Source organism: Strix aluco, chromosome 4, assembly GCF_031877795.1.
Source record: "Strix aluco isolate bStrAlu1 chromosome 4, bStrAlu1.hap1, whole genome shotgun sequence".
In the NCBI taxonomy this organism is placed as follows: Eukaryota; Metazoa; Chordata; class Aves; order Strigiformes; family Strigidae; genus Strix; species Strix aluco.
In genome coordinates this window covers 101,348,436-101,371,626 of record NC_133934.1, presented here as the reverse complement: position 1 = coordinate 101,371,626, position 23,191 = coordinate 101,348,436, and the positions used below count along the sequence as shown (strand labels likewise).

General features: G+C 38.0%; 1 protein-coding gene and 1 long non-coding RNA gene across 9 annotated transcripts in view; one reads left to right on the top strand and one right to left on the bottom strand.

The window, feature by feature from the left end:
* LOC141923419 (uncharacterized) overlaps positions 1 to 23,191 on the top strand; it is a 37,773-nt gene that overhangs the window by 5,750 nt on the left and 8,832 nt on the right. For all 3 annotated transcript variants that reach the window (XR_012623293.1, XR_012623291.1, XR_012623292.1), the window contains exons 3-5: positions 15,308 to 15,379; positions 18,749 to 18,862; positions 22,532 to 22,628. This is a non-coding gene — a long non-coding RNA (uncharacterized LOC141923419). The remainder of the gene's footprint in view (positions 1 to 15,307; positions 15,380 to 18,748; positions 18,863 to 22,531; positions 22,629 to 23,191) is intronic.
* The window catches only part of SCFD1 (sec1 family domain containing 1), a 56,550-nt gene continuing 50,541 nt past the window's right edge, over positions 17,183 to 23,191 (bottom strand). For all 6 annotated transcript variants that reach the window (XM_074824545.1, XM_074824546.1, XM_074824548.1 and 3 more), the window contains 2 exons: positions 19,548 to 19,616; positions 17,183 to 18,607 (listed from right to left, as the gene is read on the bottom strand). In XM_074824545.1, the coding sequence (XP_074680646.1) occupies positions 18,584 to 18,607; positions 19,548 to 19,616 (93 nt within the window). In that variant the 3' untranslated portion in view covers positions 17,183 to 18,583. The remainder of the gene's footprint in view (positions 18,608 to 19,547; positions 19,617 to 23,191) is intronic.

The window sequence follows — 23,191 nt, the reverse complement described above, 5'->3', positions numbered from 1 at the left end:
AGAATAAATAAATATAAGTGATGCTTGGGTTTGTTTTTTTTTCCCTGTTGGGCCATGCAGTGAAAAGCTGTAGTATTTCTTTATGCTATTTCTGTTTTAATGATGTAACATTTTTAGAATAATTGGAAGCTAATTTTGGTAGATATCATGGAAAAAAATGTTTTTTTTTTCAAATGGTAATTTTGCAACATCTATAAGCTTGGGTAAAAAAAAAGAATTCCAACTTGGAAAACTGACATTTATGACTGTGGTAGATCCATTTATCTGAGTTTTCAGGTCCTCTGCTGTTTACAGGTTTGCATAGCTAATCTGATTTTCCCCAAAATGCTTCAGTCCATGGAGGCTAGAAATCATATGCTTAGAAAAAGCACATTTAAGTATTTTAGAAAAAGGGTTGAGGAGGAGTAACATGGCAGGAGGCATGATAATAAGGACTGGAAGGAAAAAAACAGTGGGAAAAGTTATGAGACCAAAGCTTAGCACTGTTTCAGTCACTTGTTTTGCTGATTTCAGTTATCAAAGTGCTAATGTAGTTTTCTGTGAAATACTCCCTTACATAAAGCTTTGTTTCTAGTGATGATTTAGAACTTCAGCTAAGTAGTAGCTAGAATTATAGTCTTCTGTGTGAGGAAGAAGTCTTGGGCTGTGGTACCTGGGAAGACAGGAATAAATAACACTGTGGAGAAATGGGTGCTTGTAAATAAGGAGATGGTGTAAATGGAGCTGTTTAATTTTTTGTAGAGAAGCTGGGGATGGATCCAAGAAACATTCTTGTGTTATTTTGAAGATTAAAGGATTAAAAGGATTCTATTTGAACTGTACCAATTTTGGAAAATTTACCTAGCACACAATCTTCAACTCTTTTTATTATATTTCCCAGGCTGGTAAAATAAATGCAGAATTTCAACAGCATGTTTCAAGTGTGAGGAAGGTGCTAGTGAAAAATAAACAGTAGTAAGTGTATTGGAGGGGTGTGTCTGTTAATCTGTTTTATACTGTGGAAAGGAGTGAGCCTTTGTAAAGTAAAGGGAATTTACTGTAATGTAAAGGCATTTTCTGTGTGGTCTAGGTGTATCAAGATGAATGAGGCAAGACAGTACAATGCTGTACCTTCTACTGTTAGAACAGATCTATCACTTTTCAGATCCTTGTAAAAGTCTTGCTATAAACCCATGAAAACTACACCTCTGACTTCTCTGGTGATGATTGCTCCACCAACTGTGCTATACCCTGATGTACCTCTGGTTATATCTACCTGAATGAGAGCTCAGCTGGGAACTAGCCAGGTATTAGCAGAGCTGGCATACCAGAGTTTGCTTAGATGGACTGGAGGTAAAGAGGAGGGGGAGAGGCATGCAGGTGTAAGTCTTCACTGATTAGAAAGATGAGATCTGCATCATGTGGCAAATACCTGGTCCAGCTGTAACAAATCAGCTTTACCTGACTGATTAGAAAGATGAGATCTGCATCATGTGGCAAATACGTGGTCCAGCTGTAACAAATCAGCTTTACCTGTTATCTGCCAGCTGCTTTTCAATTAGTATCATCTTCAACTTTGTTACCAGATTTCATGCTGTCAGTCAAAATGCTATTGAGCCACAAACATCTAAAGGGCTTCCTATTTGAACGTGATTATGTTGAAATAAAAATAAAACCATTACAAAACCATATTTTAATGGGATTCATTTTTTGTGCAATTCAGCCAAAGGCATGTTTGTTTGACTTTTCACAAGACTGGTCTGGATTATGCTATGACATTGTTAGTTATACATTACACTTTACTGCAATTACGTCCTTCAGTCAAACTATTTACTTAACATATTTAATAGAAGTAATTTTACTCTTTGAGTAAAATAGATAAGAACATAATATAAATCTAAGACCAGTGGGACTGAGGGAGAGGAAAAAATGTTTTCAGAGTTCCAGGAGCTAAATCCAAGCCAAAGTCCTTTCAGGTCTCTGGCTCTGAGAGTTGTCCTCTGGGAGGGATCCCTGGAGTACTGTGTCACCAGTTCTACTCTAGTTAATGTAGAGGTAGCCCCAAAGTCTGTTGGGTTTTGGTACATGCTCTGAAGAATGCTCCAGTTTCTGAGGTAAGTGCTTTGGATTAGTTTATACCCTTCTTGGAAAGTCTTTTAGTGCTGATGGAAGCACTCCACAGTGCACAAGCAGTCCCACAGCTCCTCATCTTAACAATAAAGCCTTGTTTAGCATTCACTTTCCTACCTCTTTTGTGCCCTGTGACCACAGCAGTGTGGCATAGGGGATTAAGCCTCACAGTTTTCCAGATTCTTCTTTGCATTTGCTGCATGCTGCTGTTGTTGCAGCTGGTTACTACAGTGCAATTGCATGGTGGAGCATCCCTCAGAGCTGCTGACACCCTGTAGAGCAAAGGGTTCCGAGTGATTGATGGCCTGGAGTGCAGGATCAGTGGTCTCTCCTTAACCCTAGACACTGAATGCAGATGTCCTTGTCCTGCATAAATCGGCTCAGCTCTGTCTTTTTTTCCAGAAAACTTTCTTTGCAGGGTCTAAGTCCTGGTTGACAGCAGCCATCTTCTGAGTAGCTGTCAGCTATAGCAGTGAATCGGTGTAGAATGTGACAAGGGGCAAATCCTTTTCTATGTCTGGAAATACACATGCTTTTAGTGGTTTTGATGTTAAACCGGACAGGAGAAAAATGACAATCAGAGGAAAAAATGACAGCACCTTGTGTGTTGAAGAACAACAGCAACAGGTTTTATCTGGAAGCAGAGTGAAAACATTACATTTTACCCTGTACTAATACCAATATTGCCCTACGACAACAGTGGAATTGTTGTAATGTAAATCCCCTTTTCTTCTCATATCTCTCCCAATATGTTCATCAACCTCATACCTAGCTCATGAAAAGAATTTAGGTGGGATTGTAGAAAATCAGTTTGTACAAATTAAGCTATTTTTTATATTCTGCTTTTAATATCTCTCATAATGGCAAGTAACTTCACTGACTGGTTGTGACTGCAATGTTCAGTGTGCATGTTGTTAAAAACTTACTGTTATGCTTACTAAGCTTTAATAGAAAATAGTGCTTTTTTAGGATATGGTTAATTCCAAATTCATGACCAGCCAGAAAAAAATTGGACATTGAAAAAATGTAATGTTTCAGGAAGAATGTAGGTGGCCCTCATCCTTATTTCATTGCACTGTTTGTTTATTTGATCTTTGTCTCATTTCTCAGTGACAGTTTGTTTGAATTTTTAATTTACATTGGTCCGAGATTATTATTGTTATTAAATTACTGACAAACTCTATCCTATTCAAACAAGTTGTGAAGAATACTTCTCACCTGACAGTCTCAATAATAACTGGTTCTCCAGCAAGAGCTGAGCAGAACTACTTCCATTATTGTGGTAAATATCTACTTGGTATTTTCAAATGAAATTTAAGAATGTTATTTAGTTTGCAAAACACCTAGTAATTTTTTTTTTCCCCAGTCTTAGTCCCCAAGCCACTTTTGCTTTAATTTAAGTGTGATTCAAGTTTAACACCTCTTTGTCAGATGTTATGGAGGGGATCTTTTCTGATGCTTATTAACTAAACAATTAAATTTCTCCTTAGTGCCCAGATCTGTCCACTTTGTTCTCCATATGATTTTTTTCTCAGATTTGTTCTGCCCACTGAATTTTACCTTCCCTTCTTTGTCATGTTTGGAATTATTTGTTCTATACTTACTCTGGGATTAATCTTCCTTGCCACAGGGCCGACCAAAAAACCCAGAGTCTATATGCCTCTAGAAGAGGAAGAGATGCATTTCCTCCCTCTGAAAACTGAAGTCCTTGCATTTCTCCTCTTTCCCCAGCCTGAATTTCCTGTAAGCTCAAGTTCTTTGCAGACTAGATGGAGAGAGTACCTGATTCTTGTAATATTTCTACTTGCTTACCTGCTAGGAAATTAATCTTCTTTTCTCTCTCCTGTAGTTTGGGGTAGTAGGTATGGAAAACTTCTGTACAAAAGTGTTTTAGGCTTCTAAATACATTTGCTTTTGTTTTTCTTCCACATTCACTTTGCAGAGACTGACCTTACCTCCACGTTTAAAATTGGCTTTTCATATTCACTGACCTCACCATGACCAAAATAATTAATCTGGTACATCTGTAATCTTTCACTAGGGTTCCTTTTTATTTTATTTTAGGAAAATTGAGACAAATTAGAAAAGGCATTTGGGAAATTTTCCTGCTTCAGAAAAATAAGATTAACTCACCGCTTGAACACTTTCCGAACTCTCTTGGCTCATCGTATCTGCAAAATAGCTCGATATAGAACTTCCAGATGAGTACATGGACTTAATCTGTTAGTTTTGGCAACTATTAGTAGTGTTGAGTAGACTTTCTTCTCACTGATAATGGTTAAGCAGTTGTGGTTGAAATTACTTTGTTGTTAGAACAATTTCCACATACATAAAAGGCTCTGAAAGGCTCATAAACAAAGCCATGGGTACTAACAGTAACCTGACTCTCAGTTTTGTGGCACTATGTAGAAATTCTGAAAGTTCTGCAGAATTGTCAAATAATTTTGTTTCAGTGTTTTTTTAATTATAAGTTTTCAATCTAGACTGTGAACCTTTTATCTTCCAATTTTGAATTTGTGAATATTAGCCTTACTTTAAATTTTTCCGATGTGCCATAAGCTTTCGCACGCAAAGCAAACAAACATGAAGGGCAATTGACATCTTGGATAAAGATGAATTTTGTTGCAACATCACAGTTGTGGAGTTCCAGGGATGCAGCTTGTAAAGCCCAGAGGACATTATTGACCCAGTGTAAGGAGTAGAATTATGTGAGGGTCAGCAAGAAACGAAACAGTTTTTACCACTAGAATTTTACTTTTGCCTGCTTGCTTTTGTTTAAGGTTTTAAAGTGCAACTTCAAAGTTAATCACTTGGCCTTTTCAATGTGAGGACAATGCAGGAAAATCCAGTTACCTCTGCTTGCTTGAGAGATGTATTTGAAGGTAGAGGGTGTATTTTAGATTGTCATATCTAATGGTTCCTATATCATGTGACTGAATTGTTTAAGATACTAGTAGAGATTTAAATAAAAATGGAGGCTGATTTTGGAGGGTGGGGGGAGGATTTTCTACCTGAAATCTGTAGGACTTCTCAGGGGGAGACACTTGCTATCAGGTCTGTTGAGAACGGTTCGGTGTCTTCCCCCAGCCCTCCAGATTCTTGCTTTTCTATCAGTTGGTTTAAATGGATTTTAATCCTCTGACTTTTAACTATGTCCTGTAGTATTTTAGTGAATGCCAAGTGGAGATTTGTAAGTGAGAAAGAAAATCTGTGTGTGAAAAATGTCCAGGGAGTGGTCAGAGAAAAGAAATTAGAGCAGAAAAGAGAACTTGTTAGAGTCATTTGTCTGGAGAAAATTAGCAAGTCAGCAATAGGCAATACCATTAGTATTAATAGTCAAATAATTTTAGTATGTCTCCTTAGCTTCCTAGAAGTAGCGTAACAAATGCTCAAATGATAAAAGCCACAGTTAGGTTTAACGAGCATATGCAGTTTTCACTTTCAAGAAAATAAAAAGGCACTAAATATTTACTTGCATTTATATTGCATCTCTTTCCTGTCTGTCATGGTGGTGAACAATACCTCAAGGACCCATTAGCACTGGCAGCCATCCTTTTAAATTTTGGGTTGGTTTCCCACAGCTGTTGAAATGTTTGGTTTTTAGAAGACTCATATTATTTCTGCTCTTTTATTCCACCGTGAGGAAGTAAGAGAGGTGACTGGGATTTTGTTGTGTTGATCTCCCACTACCTTGTCTCACAGAGAGAGATATATATTGTACTGTTCTTGGTGTTTCTGAACTCACAGCTGGCATTGTGGTTTTGCTTGGAGAAAATGGTTGTGTTTTATGCATGCATATTAGGAATTTTCAAGAAGGGCTCAAGTTGGGCTGTTACCATTAAACCTGTGATTTAAAAAAAAAAAATCAAGTAAGCTAGGGCACAGATGTCATATCTGCAAAGTGTCAATGAGATCAAATGCTCAAATACAGTAATTGTAATGACAAAGTTTTAGATTATGTCATGAAATACTGATAGCTTGGACTACTTTGTTGCCACCAGTTGACTGTGAATGGAAATCTGCATTAGAATCAGGTTCTGGGCTTTAGAGAAGTTTTGTCTCTGAAGCTGCTGAAGGTGCCAGGCTGGATGGGTTGCCTGGTCTTGCTACTGTGACTGTTTCTGTTTCCTACATTCTGCTGACTTCAGTTGCAGCAGAATTAAGATGATAATGAGCATTTTTGAAAAATCTATCTGTCTTTATATAAAGCATGTGCATGTTTTAGTAAAATCAAAGTAGTTTGCAAATGCCTAACTTTGACCTCAACTTACAAGCCTTTAGAGCACATGATATACCTGGTGACAATGAATACAAACATGCAATAGATCTGGTTGAAAACAGTTTTAAGTAGTCTATGTTATTGTTAAACATTTAAGGTTGTTAAAATGTTCTTAGTGAACTATTTATAAAGATACCAATAATTCGTGTTTTTTTTTTTTTTATTTTGGCAAGGCTGGTATCTGTGATTTCTTCATTATTGATGGAAATAATTAAACTGACCATCAAAGGTTTTAATAGCTGCAGCAATTTATGCACTTGTGTAGTTTCTGGCCAACTAAATGGCAGAACATGGTGGCTTCCTGCATGTCAGCTTGTTACAGTGCGTGCATGGGCGCTTCCCAAAGAGTTTGATGGAAGTGGAATCTCCTCAGGAGCGTGGGCAGTCCAAGGGGATACACAGCTGGGCAAATCCTGTTTGTGACAGGACTGCTTCCCCCTCCAGACAGGAAATATAGAAAACTATCTTTCTCCTATGACTTGTGTTGTGGTTGTAATTTGTGGGATTTTACATAGATGTAGCTCAGCTGAATATTCTCAAATGTTTGGAATATTCACTAGAAGCCCAGTGTGTTCTGGAAACTCGTGGTATTAATTCAGGATTTCAGATAAATGAAGCATCTTCAGAGGCAGCTCTACAACTTCTGGATGGGCCTCTTTTGGCAAGAGCACTGCTTGAACATGACACAGCTTTGTGTGTTCAACCTCAAAATGAAAGTGCTCTTTTCCAAGCATTTACTGTGGGCAGAAATAATCATACGACAGCAAATATTGCTGGCCACAAGCAATTTTCTTCATAAACACGTATCTGCATTTTAAATTTTAGTGTATGTATTTGAATATTCCACTGCTGCTGGTGCTGAAGAGAGACTTGAAATTATGTTACTTTAACTGCATCCTGTAAAAGCATTGATGGTGGAGCAGCATTAGTACAAGTGTTTTTTTGGGCAAGGGTTTTCCAGGAAGTGATGGGCAAGACAAGCACTGGAAATACTTCAGTTGTATTTATGTGAAAGGTGATGGTCACATATAGAGGCTTGGCAGCAATACATTTACAGTGGGGTATGAGTAAAATAATGTGTTTTGCTGCCCACAGAGCTGCATAGGCCGTGGGTACCAGGAGGACAGTGACCACCTATAGCCTGAGTGCTGCCGAGGTACCTGCAGACAGGCCACGCAGCTGCTACCAGGCCTTCTGCCAGATAGGAAGAATTAATGAGACTGGGGAAATTCTTGAGTTTCTTTCTACTTAAATAGTCGTTCATTTATTAAAACTTCTGGAAACTTAAGTTCATGTTGAACAACTTTGTTTAATTTTTCATTATGGATAGTGTCATTGCTTCAGCAAAAGCCTGTTTCAAAATGAAAACTGTTTAAAGGTCAAACATAGTTTATAGCATCATTATTCACCTCATGTGCTGGTTCTTTGGGAAGCACATTCGGACACCTGATTGTTGCAAAAATATTTTTGCAAAGCAAAAGCTCTTTTTCTACGTGCTAGAAATGTTAGTTTTGAATTCAAGTGAAATACGTTATTTTACTAAGGCTGCAGAGCGATGTATGAAAAACAGATAAGACTAGTACTGTTTGTGCACTTTGATTTAATAAAGCCCATTTTCCTTTTGGAGGTACCTTCCTTGGCCTCCTGCCCTTCTTCCTCAAACAAAAGTCTTTAGCTACACATAGTTTACCAGCTTAAGTATACTTTAAAAATGGTAATTTAAAAGCCCTGTATAGCCAAAATAGCTCTGTTCCGGAACGACTCACAGCATGGTCTTTAAAACAGAACACCCAGCTACTAAGCTGTTCTGTGTCACCTCAAAACATCTGCTGGAAAACAAGGCTATAATAGATACATTGTTCTCAGATGCTCTTTTTTCTTTTTTGTTAAGTCTTGTTAAATAGCCTGTATTTCATTTCAGTAGAATAGGGCCCTTTTCTCTTGCAGTAGGAAAAGCTTTCCTCCAACAAGGATATTTCTGTATGCATGCGTGCCTGTACTTTCTTTTACTTTTCTTTTAAGAGACTCCAATTAAGAGCTAATCTAACTCAAATGGTGGCTGTTTATCCCTCTTAGCCATTTCTTTCCTGCTGTGCATATGGCTTCCTTCTTACTTCCCATTTCTTCAGTTGCACTGATGCTCTCTCTTCACTCTCTGAAAAAGGACGGTGCTCATGCATGTGGCTGTGGTGCATTTTCCCTTTCTGCTTTGTACCACCATGCTAAATGTCTGCCACTTCCTAGGTGCTGCTCTTCACCCAGAGCCCTCAAAGCAAGTACCATGTGTTTCTCCTACAAACATACCCACTTCTGTGGTCCATGGAGTGACAACACTGTCCTATGGAGGAGATGACCAGATCAATTGGGTACTTAATTGCTTAATAGGGTAGTTAATTGGGTCTTAATTGCTGCAGCATTGGCTTTCATCCACAGCTCCCCTCTCTCCTTAAAAGTAGTCTGTGAAATAAGATGAAGCATGCTTATCCTACAAGGAAGCTTTGTAGTGGCTTTTAGGTCCACAGGTCTAGAAATTTAGAAGATAAAAATAGAAACTAAAGGTAGCTTTGAGATTCAGAGAGCTCGTAACCTGAGAGGACACTTTGGAGGTAGTCAGCGGAGAAGGAATCTCCTGCAGCCTTTCTTTTTTATTCATCCTTTGATCAAGAGTGTTTGCCTCTGAAATGGCAAAGTTTAAAGACTGTCTACAAAAGCATCTGCTATGAACCAGCCCTTGAGAAATTACTGTATCTGTAGGCAAACTGGAAATAATATTTCCGCTGCCAGATGAACTTTCAGAGAGTTAAATTCTGATCACAGTGGGAAAAGGAAAAGGGAACACCAAGTTATGAAAAACACTTTTATAAAAATAAAAAAAAAAAATCTATTTCAAGTTAATTGCATTCCATTTTAAATATGGCTCATTATATCCAGCTACCAGCCAGATTTAATGTAAAGTGAGGAAAATGACTTGATGTAATTTAATTAGGAATAATTTTAATTCACATCATCATGTCAACTGTTTTCCCATTTCAAAACAGCTGGCCTACTGACTTCTTAAATTTAGACATGTTCTGACCTTTCAAGTATCAAACACTATAAAAGTACTTGCATAGGGAAGGCAATACATTCATCTAATTAATTATAACTGTGTGATATGGAAAATGTTAAGATTCCTAAAACCATCTTTTGTGTTTAATCATGAAAATTGCTTCTGCCCTTATGTGTATGCAAACATATGCTGCATGTCTGCCATTGTCGTACAAAAAGTACTGACATTTCTGATGATTTTTAATGAATTTGGGGATAAACAAAAGAACACACAAGCCAGTAGTAAGATAATGCAGGTAGATATTCCTTGACTGTTGGTCTTTCATTATTTTTCAACAATTTGATGCACACAGAGTTGCACATTCTTGCAGGAACACCAGTCTCTCCAAAAGACTTGGGAACCTGATTGTATGCATTGCAAGGCAGACCGTTGCCATAAACTGTTTTCTTGTGCTTCCTGTCAAAATAGCTGTAGTGGTATAGCAGCAAAAGGTGGTTTTAGTTTATAGCCAACTTTTGTCTGATACCTGGGCCTTGTTAAGATTTTGTTTCTTTTGAATTCAGGCTTTCCAGTAAATAGCAAGAACAGCAAGATCAACCTAATATTTTTAATCTCCACATTTTTTCGGTGATTGCCAAGCCATTAAATCTTTTGTATATCCACAAAGTTTTATACAGTGGAACTGTAGCTGTGCACCAAACAATGTGAAAGATCTCAAAGCAACTTGTAGTCATTTGAACTGTGTTTTCTTTGTGCTTATAGTTTCTGTTGTCAGAAGATCTGCATTTGGGTAGGCAGCATTCGTTTTCCTGGTATGTGCCTAAATACGTGAATTTATTCTCTAGTTCCTTGGTAGATGATTCTTCTAGTGAAGAATGTCAGTGTCTCCCCAGTCTCATCCCTGACTCAGCGGGATGTGATTTTTGGATGCTGGAGACTCCCTCCTGGCTCTTTTTGGTGATGGATGTTACCAACCACACACGGTCACTAGAGGTTCATGGCTCAGTGTCCTGCTCTTCTCCTGGCCGTTGTCCTGTGGAGGGGAGAGGAGGAAGGGAGAGAGATGGACCCTATCCTTGGACCACTCCTGGGATGGAGGCCACTGCTATTGCTGGGTTCCCTACACATGGCTACTGTGGAAAAAGCATGGGAGCCTGAACCCAGTGCCTCCATAGCTTTGCTGACTGATAGCATTACTTTCTGTCCTTGCCTTTTATTTTAGGTGAGAATCTCCCTTTTGTACTTATGCTGGAGTTCTTTTATGATCCCTCCCCCTTCCCACACTGCTGCCTGAGTGATCTCTACACCTTGATGCCTTGGGAAGGACCTGATTCTCCCTTTTTCCTTTTTAAGACAGGCTTTGGTTACCAATCCTTGCCTGTGGTCATGCTGAACAATGAACAGTTTAATATTTGACTGTTCCAGAACTTTCCATAAACCAAGTAAGTTAGCCCCAAGCCCTGCCAGCCCCATGAACCCTTCCTGCTGCTTTGTGTCATCCCAACACCTTCTGATCAGGGCCTTCAGCTGGGAGGAGGGTGGCTCATCCGGACCTGCCTCTTTCATAGTCCCACCTGGCCCTTACTGATAGCAGCCAAGTTCCCCACGCAGGCAGCAACGCTTTGTGTGCTGTCTGGCTTAGGCCACGGGATGAGGCCTTGCTGAACACTGCTCCTCAGGCTTCGGATGCACTGGGGTTCAAGCAGCCATGGAGTCCTTGTCATAGACAGTCTGTGAGCTGCAGAGCTGAGCTCCGGGCTGTGCGGTGCTGAGGCTTGCAGCTCTTGCAGTCGTGAGGTTGCAGATGCAGTCAAAATTGTTCTCCAGTGAGCAAGGGAAACTAAGATGGTAATCGAGATGCATCTGCAAATTGCAATCAGTCCTGTCATCCCTCTCCATTGTGAGGAGGGAAAAAACCAAAACCAACAAACCTGTTTGAGAAGTTGGACTTGGACACAGTGGCTGCTCACTTACAGACTTCTTTAGGACGCAGCTGCAGAAGCGGAAGTCTTCTTGCATTTGGGAGCACTAGGCATGATCAGAAAAACTGGAATACTGTGTATAGTAGGGATAAATTCTAGGGAATCAGTAAAAACACTTGAACAAAATGGAATCCCTTTAATGTAGTAATCTTAAGTAAAAGGAAGGAGGAGACTAGAGTAAGATTGCCTTTCAGTGAATATCCTTTGCAGTCATTTAGCTTTGCTATTGTAATTGTGAAAAAAAAGTTATGTATCTGAACAGCATAAAAATGTGACATATTAATGAAATGATAGAGACATTTGTCCTTGATTTCTTACTGTGAAAATTTCCAAAGAATGCAGTCCAGGTTTCATCCTTTCTGGATCTAAGTCAGCGAGAGTTGCATTTATTTTCTTAGCACTGTTTTCATTCCCAAAATGAGTGTTTATTAGAAATAGGTAACAGAAAGCAAGGTCATCTTGTGCCAAAAGATTCTTCTAACTCTGATGTGTTTTTGCTTCAGAAACTTTAGATGTACAAATATTTCTGTGGGTTTGGGAGGGAGCTAGCTGTTTCCTTTGAGATATCAATACTAGCATTTTGGGGCTAAATCCTTGTCTCTGCTGGGACACTGGAACAGGTTTCTAAAGCCCTTATGTAATTTAGGGTTCACGCCAGTGTTGATGAATGGACTTTAAGAACTGTCAGTCTTTGTAGAAAGCCTGGCTAGGATACTGGTGGGCTTGGCGCTTGAAGCCCAGATCCTGACCAGATAGGGACTGCACATAGGGAGGCCAGGCCAGGAGAACAGCAGAAGAAATTACTAATGACACCTAAAGGAGGAAAAAGAATTTGGAAAACATCACAAATTTGGTGTTCATGGTTTGACTGCCACAATTATAAAACTACATCAGTTTTCATCAGGTTTTCACTGACTGTTTGACTAAGCTGGATCCTATCCTAAAGTATAGGGACTATGCTTTTGATCATTGGTATTGCAGTGAATTGAGAGGGAGATGTAAGGAAAAAAAAGACAGAAACTTAATTCTAACTAATAAGCAAGAGATTTTATGATTAAAAAAAAAAAAAGAACTTGTTCTGGAGAAGGGTGACCTCTTTTGGGTTCACCCATTTTCATGTTGGGCCCTGAGCCTGCAGAAATTCAAGTTTTCCAGGGAGGAGTGAGTGTGACTAAAGACATGAGCACTCACTCTCCTCCCTGAGAGCCCTGAGCTGATAATAACACTGCTTTTTCTTGCCCTATGCAAGACAAGGTTAATGGAACAGACTTCTCCCCTGTGGAGGGACATGGTCTGCAGAACCATTGGAAAGCTGGTGGCGTGGCTAGCAAAGACTTGTGCAATTTCCCAGTAAGAGCTGCAGAACAATCTCGCAGCATATGGTGAGGGTCTACAAAACAAGTGTGTTTGTCGTCTTTGACACTTACTCCTAGAGGATTTCCAGTTGTTTGGTTTTCCTCCCTCTTCTCCTTCAAACTACCACATATCCCTCACATGATAAAGGTGATGGAGATATAAAAACCACAGAAGGTAGATTTATAGTTACCTTCCCTGTGTAGTAGTGCTTATCCTCACATTATTTGCTTTCAAAGAACTCATCAGAGCCTGGTTGCAGTGAGGGAAGGCTGGCTAGCCACAGGTTTTTTCACTGGGAAGAAAAAAATAGCCTCAGTACTGCAGCTTGACAGACTATGATGTTTAGGAGTAGGTATCTTTTCCTGTGAGTTACCAATTCAAACTACATCTGAATGAACAGGGTCCATGGCTGATTAATTACCTATGGGCAATGGATTGATGTTCTAGTTCAAGGGTGAATTCATAACCCAGCTGGAGCTCAGTAGTTTAGCTGTCAACAATCCCAGGAAAATGAAGTAAAAGAGGTCCTCCTAGAGGACTGGAACATATTGGTAACAGAATCTGGAGAAAATATTGCACCAGTGGTGTTTCACTTCATTCACATATAAAAAAGAGAGGGTTTATTTCAGTGCTAGCAAAACTGACAATACAGCATTTAGCTTTGCTAATATACAAGCTCTATGCAAAAAATTATGTGCTTGCCTGTGAAACATTTTGTGTCATAATCCATCATCTTTGGCTCATATCTCTCCCTCGTACGGTTTGGTGACCTGATAACTCTTTGTATATAACAGAAAACACCGACACATAAAAGAACAACAAACCAAGAATGAAGACACCAATCATATGGGATTTATAGATGGAAGAAAATGTTGCCCTCATTCAATCTATTTCATACGGTGCATATTTGTGGTCTAGAAAAAGTGTGTAAACATAGTTCTTTGCATTGGAAACAAAAAACTGTATGTGTTGATTTATGGTTTAAAAAGTCGTTTGAGAGGTATGTATCAGATTGAATGCTTGGACTCTATTTTTAAATCAATTTAATGCTATACCTGCATTGTCATAAACATTTCAGAGAAGAGCTCCTAGTGTCATTCAGGTATAAGGTGTTGCAATTATTCTCCTTGTTAGAGATGCAGTAAGAACCAAGGCAGCTTTGCCATTGTAGCTGAATGTACAAACGGCCCTAGTTCATTTCAGGGAGTAAATTAAACAGCTCAGTTAAGTCCACTACAAAAAAAAGTATTTGAGCTGACCTGTGTAAATTTACTGCCCAAAATGAAGTAGGAGTAATCCCATTATTTGTTAAAACTAAATATTCAGTATAATTTCAAAACCTATGTAGAGGGAAGATATTATAAATTTATTTGGGGGAGGCAGAAAAAGGAGGGGGAATGGTGTCAGCTATAGGAAACACTATGGAGAATCGTATTCATATCAGATTATTTCTATTAATTCTAAAATAAAACCTCCCAGCAAATATGGAATGAATCCACATTGATTTTTGTTAAGAGAAGCTACCCACCTCTCTGGCACTTCATTTTCATGCAGGTTAATTTTTCTCTATTTATTTTCATGAAACATACATAATACAAATAACAGTTTGGAGCAGTAAATAATGGTTATGTTGCATGTCCATTCTGAGGTGCTAAGAAGCAATTTTCTTTAAAAGCATTATGCATATGATCTACCCCTTAGATTGCCAAAACCAGGAATGCACGAGATGGGAAGACTGAAGTAGGATGCGGGACTGAGAGTCCTGAGGCTTTTGGGGATGTGTCTGGTTTCACGGGATAAAGATCACTCCTCCATTGCCAAACCAAGACAGCCACCCTCTGCGATTACGAGAAGGAGCTGGGATAAGTTCAATACAACATTTTTAAAATGCAAAATCTGGTCCTGCTTGGTTTTCAGAAGGGGAAAGACACTGGAAGATAAGGGGAAAGCTACAAAGTTTATCATTAGAATTTCAAATTCTTGTGCAATTGAGCTACCTAAGGGTTTATAATTTTAGAAAAAAAATAGGATACATTGGTAGATTAAATATGCAGATTTTTCAATGGCTTTGAAGGAGGTAATTTGTGTCTCAGTGACATGTGACCACATGAAAAAGCAGAATATATTTGAATGTTGCTGAAAATGACTGTGATTTCTACATGGATAGGGTCACTAAACCATTTCTGAACAAAACAGAAGTGGGTCAAATCATCTGCTGAGTCACTGCAAGAAAATTATTAACATTTTCTCTGATCTCTGAAGTTATGGGGAAACCACTGCCACTGTAGCTAATTTTTCTGTAACACTAGAACATTGACCAAGCTTGATGTTCTGTGAGCCAGAGCCCTCTGTCAGCAATGCGTAAGATCTAACGGATCATCCAACTCAAAGAGACCGAGTAGGTCTCCCCACTGTCAGTAAACAAAGGTAGGAGGTTGTTTTGGCCCAACACCTTTTATTTCAGATCTGAAGAACACAGTTGTGATAATTTTGTAGTTCCTGTGTACCTACTTATAAACCTTTTCCTTTTAGGATTGCTCCAGCCAACACACTGGACTAACCATTAAGTAATTCCATTTTGGACTATATCATTTAAGTGAAAAGGTAAGCGCTGCACTTTTTTCAACTCTAGTCGTGGAGTTTTGTATGTATAGCAGTGTTGGCTCTGTAGCTCTGAATGATAGGAGCATTCCTATTATCTGAAGTCCTGATGTGTTTTGGGAAAAAAATGCTATTTTACATTCCATTCAGATTGGAAACACCATCAATCTTAGCAAAATCTTCTTCTAACATAGGAAAGAAATATTGATTTGTATCAGATAGCGTTATACTAGTAAAGGCATTTAAATCAAGTGGTGGTCTCCAGAGGTTTCTTTTCCTCATTCTGATTGTTTCCTTATTTACTGTTACTTTTTCTTTTTTAAAAGTATCTAATTCTGCAAAACAAAGGCACCACATTCATCATTAATTCACAAAATATTTATTTAAATATTCTAAAACTTTCTAATTAAGAAAGCAAGCAAAGGGTTATAATTTCAAACTGTGAATTAATTCTTAAGTGACAAGTATATGTAACCATTTGGATGATCTGTCTATACATCCTGAAAGACAGATGTGCCAATTTTCCACAGCTGAAGACCAGACTGCTTATTTTCTTCCCGAGAACAAATACAGCACTTGAAACTCAGCCGTGTTGCTTTACTTACCTAAATGGGAAGGTGGATCCCAATGAAGAATGGCCAGACCTCAGACATGGAAGCTGGAGCTGCTGTGCTGGAGCTGGTGCTGCCGTTGGCACTGCCCTGCCAGCCAGCCCGCCCTGTCCGAGGTTAATTAACAAAGAAGAGGCTAGACAAGTTCCAAAACTCCCTGGTCCCCTATGCAGCCACCTAAAATATTTATTAGCAACATGAACGCTGCTGGTACTATTTTACTTAAAAGACTTGCTAAGCCAGGCATAACCTCTCCTTTAAGCATAGACCTTTGAGGATCTGAAGGGCATAGTGACTGGCTATAAACTGAATAAGCTTGCTAAAGAGCCAGCTTACTTTTAACATTGCTTGCTTCTAGATTAACCATGGAGACTTCATGTACAACCTTCTACATTCCTAATTCCCCAAGAGGTATTGAGGGAAAAGGGCCACGTAACAAAAACCAGCACGCTGTAACTTGGGTTGTGTCAGAAGGGAAGAAGCATGAGGAGTGCTGTTACAGAGATAGAGTGGTAAATCTGAGATTTTAATGGTAACAGAGAGCTTTAGGACTACTAATGCAACAAATCCAGAAAACTAGTTTGGAGAGGAAAGAGAAGAATGTTTGACGTACTAAAATTGTACTTATTAATTTTTTAAAAAAACAAATCCCACATTGACCAGTGCATGCTCACACAACAGACCTGAAGATCCAGCTATAAAGCTGGGCACAAATGAAACCTGTCTCCAGGGCCAGCATAAAGACTGCAAACTACGTTTTTGAACACAGCCACCAAAGCAATTTCTGATATCTTCCCATAGTTTACTGAAACAGCAAATTCTGTAAGCTGTGATTTAGGAGTGCTCCTGGTCTAAATGAGCAGGGTCCATCATACCACAGGCTGCCACAAGATCTGGACAAAAAGCAGTCAGCAGATTTTTCAGAAGTCGGTTATCAGTTGCAAGGTTAAAACTCTTTGCACAGGAAGCACAGTTAGCACAGTTTTCTTGGGGATGGATTATTTCAAGCTCCTAGAACAAACTCCCACAGGAAGCAATAAACACCTTAAATGTCATTTTCTTTTCCAAATGCACTTTGACCTTGTTTTTACTAACAAATATAGTATATGTAGGGAATTAGAATAACAAACGCCATTTGACACAATGAGTCCTTGCTGACTGAAGTATGGAAGAGTGCTCACTTACAAAAACTATTAATTAACAGGACAATAAATTTATTTATTGACTTTGCAAAGTTAGAAGTTCATAGTAGTAGTGTGGAGTAGCTTACAACACTCAGCTGAGATAATGAACAGGATTACTTTTTGATATCACAATATAAATATGCATAATCTAGACCGTGTTACTTTTTAAAGAATAGATCAACTGCATTTCTTGTATAGATGTTCTGAAACAAATCTAGCTGGGCAAAAAGTATTGCCTTTAGAGCAAAATTAACATTCAACATTGAAGAATAGTGCAAGAAACTGCTGAAAAATTTACAGTAAGTCAGTAATTCTTACAATCTCACAGTTTGTTAATAAACCCACCAGACGTGTTTATTTCTTACTTTTTGAGTATGTTAGGCTTCCTTTTGAAGACATATTATTGCTTCACCAGTAGCAGTGCTATTTCCAGAGAGGACATTTCTAAAGACATATATCTATAAAGAAATTTTGTTACCTTCTCTCAATTCCCATACACACTCTCCAGAGCTGTCATTACTGGCAAAACTTAATTCTATCATGAGATTCTTTAAACTACTAAACCACCCCTGCCTAATGCAATTGGTAAAAACTGTATTTTACATATGTGCTTATAAAACAGTTAAGAACTGTTCTGTGAGTATGACTTGGCTTTTTCCCAAACATAACAGCAAAAGCAGTTACAATAAAAAGTACAGAAGAAAATTATTAAATGTTTCACCGTTTGAAACTGTGACTGTGTAGGAAAGCAATTTTCTCTTAACCTTAAGAGAAAAGCTAAATTACTGTATCAGAAACTTATACTGAAGGTATCTTCAAGTACATCTTTGGACCATCAAGCAAAGACTGCACAAATTTAAGTACAAGTATAATGATTTTGGTAAAATAAAGGATAAAAGAAAAGGTAAAATAAAAATAAAATTACTACTACTAGAAGTAGTAGTTCTCTTGCACTAAGGCTGTTTGTCTGTGGTCCTAAAAGGCAGTTTTGTCCTTTTCAATTCTGTTAAATAAAGATAATCTGGCTTTCAGGAAGAACACATCTCCTGAAGACAGACTTGACCTTTTCTTCAAGCTACTGCTTTGTTTACTGTAACAGAAACTATATACAAGAACTTGAAAATGCTATGCTTTTCAGCCAGCTCTGTCATATACCATAGCTAATACCGAATTTAGAATGTAATAATGTGAAACTGACCCCCACCAAAAATATAGCAGGTTTTAAGGTTTATTTCTGAAATGTTGATATACACCATAGTAATTACAGGTCTTTTTTTTTTTTTAAAGGTTATTATATTAATGAAATGGGTTTAAATTTTAATATAATGACAAAACTATAGATACAAAGATATCTGAATGTTGTTAACAATTCTCTGTTGTCACATTGCCATCCAGGTAATGGTGTTTCAGTCTTATTTCTGGCCAAGCAGGGAGAGCTAAACATGAAGAGACAGAAAACTATTAGGTTGCTAATATTATTCTTTCAGTCAAACTAATATACAGTTCACACAGTAAATATTTCTGTCTTCCAACCAGAAGTATGCTGGTAATAGAATATTTAATGCATACCCTCACAGGACAGAAGCTGAACTTCAAATCTTAAGATCTGAATAAATCTCAGAGGTAAAGGTGCAGCATACCCAGTCAAGTCAACAAAAAAGTTCAGAAGCTGACTGAAAAGTTATAAGCTGGTAAGTACCATTTGTCTCCTTCAAGTGCAGCAAGAATTAATTTAGTTCTTAAAAATGTAGTTTTGAATAACAGTTTATTGTCATCTTAGTAGAAAGTAAAACCATCGGTGGTGACAGCTACTGAAGGGCTGCTATTTGCTGATCACCGTGAATAATTTTTATTTTGCATCTGTATTGGATTGAGACATAGAGAAGTAGTGGTGATGATGTTTTTAACAGCACTAAAAAACTGATTTTAGTATCAGTATGGACAGCATCAAGCCCCCACGAGGCCAGTATTTATAAATAGCAAAATTTAGGACAAATTTTTAAAGATCACAGTTGAATAGCAGTTTTTAACTTGCAGAAGTTGCTAGAATAGCCTGGGAAGACATGCTATTTGTGAAAGTATCAAGAACTGAGTGATTGTTTTCATCAGGACTTATGTAAAAGCAATTATGAAGAACTTGATTACCTGTGTAATCTGTGAACTGACACCGACCAATACAGGCCTTCAAAAGTTAATTAAAAACAATTACTTCAAACACCCATTTCAATCAAGTGAAAAGAGGTAACAAGAACATGTATTAATCTTTCACAAATTAGTTGATTTTTTGTAAAAATCCATAGAGAGATGTAAGGGCAAATAAGTGAACACACAGTTACAGAAGTAATAAATGTTACAGAGATTATCAAAAGCACCAACCTGTTTTATAAACTGTGTAGCATTAAAAAGTTCACTGCAGCCATACAGGACATGTTTGCCTTGTTTACCCTAAAAAAAGACAAGACAGGAAGAAATCAAGTGTTTAACAGAATAGCAGAAGTGGCTTAATCTAATTGTATACCAAAAAACCAAATCTTGATGATGCTGGAAGTCTTACAGTTTTGGTTGAAAAAGGAATAGTTATTCCACCAGAGGAAAAAAAACCATAACTAAATTGAAGTGAGAGACCAGAGGCAGAAAGAAAGTGGAAAAAATGGGGCATTTTACACATTTAAAGTCACTAGAATGCTAAATTCTCTGATGTATCTATGAATGACTTGCGGAAGCAAACAACCTTACTTGAGCAAATCCTACCCCCTAAAATAACCGGGCACTGTGCTAAGAATAGTAACAATATATTCACTGTTTCTGTTGCATTAGAGCCTGTAAACTTCAATCTGTAATTCATTTCCATATGATGATGATGTTAAAAACAGCATGTTTTTTTGTAAAGGGATTTTGAAACAAAATGTTATGTTGATTTCAATCGGATGCATAACAAACCTAGTTTGCAGTTTAACAGTATTCACTTGAGTAAGGCTACCAAAGTGCTATGTTAGCATTTTGGAAGTGAAAATTATTTTAAGTAACATAGTTTCAGACTGAATTTATTTCCAGTGTTGGGCTAATAATCCCATGGTTCCTCCAAAGGTCAAGCACAGGCTTGAGAAATCTGTTTCACTGTTATTTTGCATTTTCCCATGTTAGGTAAAACTTACTTATTAAAGAGCAAAACAGGAACAAGCCTTGACAAAATGATTTTGTTTCATATATATTAACCATTCTGCTGTTTCAGCAGAAAGTAAGAGAAGCAGATTCAAACAGTCCTTAGCTGGTGGTCACACACTAATTGGGGAAATGGTAATCCTGGTTCAAATCCTCATCTTTATTAATTTTGAGTGGTTTGTGGCAATAAGCTATTCTTGTTGCTGAGCAGCATCTTGAGCTTGCATCTTCCCACGTTTCAGGCCAGTTTTTCTAATCTTGATGCCCAAACAGGCCTGGTTTTGATCTAAACTGGTATTCTGACAGATTCCACTTTCAGCAGTATGACTGAATAGCATTTGTTTCTGCCTGGTACCAAAAAAAATTTTTAAACTATACAGAGAATTGTGAAATGGGACTGTTGCCTTTCAGACAGCTCTAAAATACATTAATGTACACTTCCAGGCTGTCATATATATTCTTCCAGATGCGTAATTTTTGTAAATGTATGCTTTTATTTAAAGTTAATTACTTAGTCCATTCAAACAAAGCGTTGTATCTCCAAATAATTACTGGAGGCAAGTTGAAACTGCTTAACATCTAAAAAACCCCCAAATCTCAGTACTCTTCAAAGCCCAGTATTTTTTAATGACTGAAAAACTATGCTGCATTTAAATTTCTTGTTCTTAAATTTCAGATTATCAAGCAGTACCTTTCTAACCATCTGCAAAAGGAACTGAAAGGACATGCTAAATTATTTTGTAAAAAACAGTATGCTAGTCTCCTCTTGGAGGCTCCCTATGGCTTGCAATTTTAATGACACATTTTCAGCATGTTGAACTGAACTTGGCCAATATATTTATTTTAAGGCACAATCTGCCTTACTGACATTATAAATATTTGCTTTTTGATGATGTGAGATAGTCCATTCTAGCACAGAACTGCAAATAATTGGATTTGAGGGTTCCTCTTCATTCTCCTACAAAAAAACCCCAGAATGTCAAAGCTGAATGAACATTGCTTCCTGTTTTAGAAAGTTTTAAAATACTTTCTCTGTGCTTTCAGAGTCAAACTGGCAAAACAGATAGTGCTTAGAAAAATAAAGCAGTGAATAAAATCTTTGTGGTATCTGCTTGCAAGAACAGAGCTGTTGATTTTTCTCTTTTTATATTTTGGAGGAAGACTGATTGAATATTAGAATAATTAATAAGCTACATCTGTTGAAACAACAGATTCTGGAAGTGTACTGCATGGCAAAGAAAATCTTATTGGATAAGCCAGTAAGAGTCACCTGGGAGAGGCAGACAAGTCTCTGGGGGGGCAGGAGGTGGAATTAAGCCTTTCATTAACCTTTCTTGTTCTTTCAAGAGCAAACAGCTAAGTGGAATAACAGTGAGGGAGCCTTCCCCCTTGGGAGGTCACCTCCTGCTGACCAAGTATGCGGTCTGATTGGAGAAGCATACAGCACTCTTCAGCTGTGACAACTGATGATGAAGAAACCTCTGCCCACAGGTTCCAGAAGAAGAAAAACTACGTCCTAATTCTGACTCTCCACAAGATCTAACATTACCATTCCTGTAGTTTTCAGTTCCTTCTGTCCTCTCCACCTGTTTATCAAATGACCTCCCATTTGCCCTCCTATTCCTCAGAAACTTCAGCTTCCTGCCACCTTGTATGAAGTGCCTAGTGTTTGTCATCATACAAATGCTCTGTGTACACACATATATACGTATACGCATAGAGAGCAAACCTCAGCTCTGACAGCAGGCAGCTACGTATCAGAGAAGTGTATTAGCCTCTAGGGGATTCAGAGTTTTATTTTAGTAGGAAGTAACAAATACACATGTTGCTGGGCATCTTTTGAATTGATATGGCACCTGAAGTGGCTTTGGGTAAACTAAGGAGTAAGCCTAAAGTTTGACAATGCACTCTGCTACAGGCAGATGCCCCACTGAATGCTATAATTAGTTATCAAGAGTGGTAAGTGCTACACTGAGCCCAAATAATTTAAGTTATATTCCTCTTCTTCTCCTTTCCCCTATCCAGACCAGCTCTGTTTCAAAATGACTGCTTGTTAGAGGGGGAAAACAACTCGACATATATGTTCTGACTTTATGTTCTTCAAGATTTAGCTGGAGATAAAACTCTCGTGTACTTGTTTTATGGAAGAAGTGTTTTTCAGTGACTAAGGCTCCATATTTATTCTTTTCTGTGAAAAGCCTCAATCCAGTCCACCACAGGACAGGACGATCGTACCATGAACAAGGTTAAGATGGGGAAGGAAGACTGGTATGTTGCTGCTCTTAAATTCAACTGGTATGCTGCTGCTTCAAAATTTTATCAAGGTTCCTTCTGTACTTTTTTATTCCTGGAAAATGCTTGAATCCCACCCCTGCCCCTCAAGAACTCTCATGATGTTACTTTTCTCTATCCACTGATCTTTCATGTATGTGTGTTCTGCTAGGCTGGCCAGCTGGAACCAGAGAAACTAAATCTGTTACACTAGCATTACATAGTTATTTACATATTTTCTTCTTTGTGCATGTAACACCTCTTATGATTTCTACACAGAATCAAATGATGCAGCACATCAAGAATGAGCTTCCACTACTAACTCATTAGTGAAAACTTCTAAATGTGGGAAAATAATAAATGGTCAGATATTGATGCCAATCTGATCTCTGCTCTGACAGATAGCATAGTATTTGCATTATCCTGGCTTCTGAAACAACAGACAATATGCTCAAGTAAGACTGTTGAAAACTAAGATACTGTTATCTGTAGGCCTTGTTTTGAACTGATTTCATATTGCTAAGTTACATACGAAAAAGTACTTTAGTATCTCTTGCGAGACCTATGAAAACTAGACAATTCTGAGC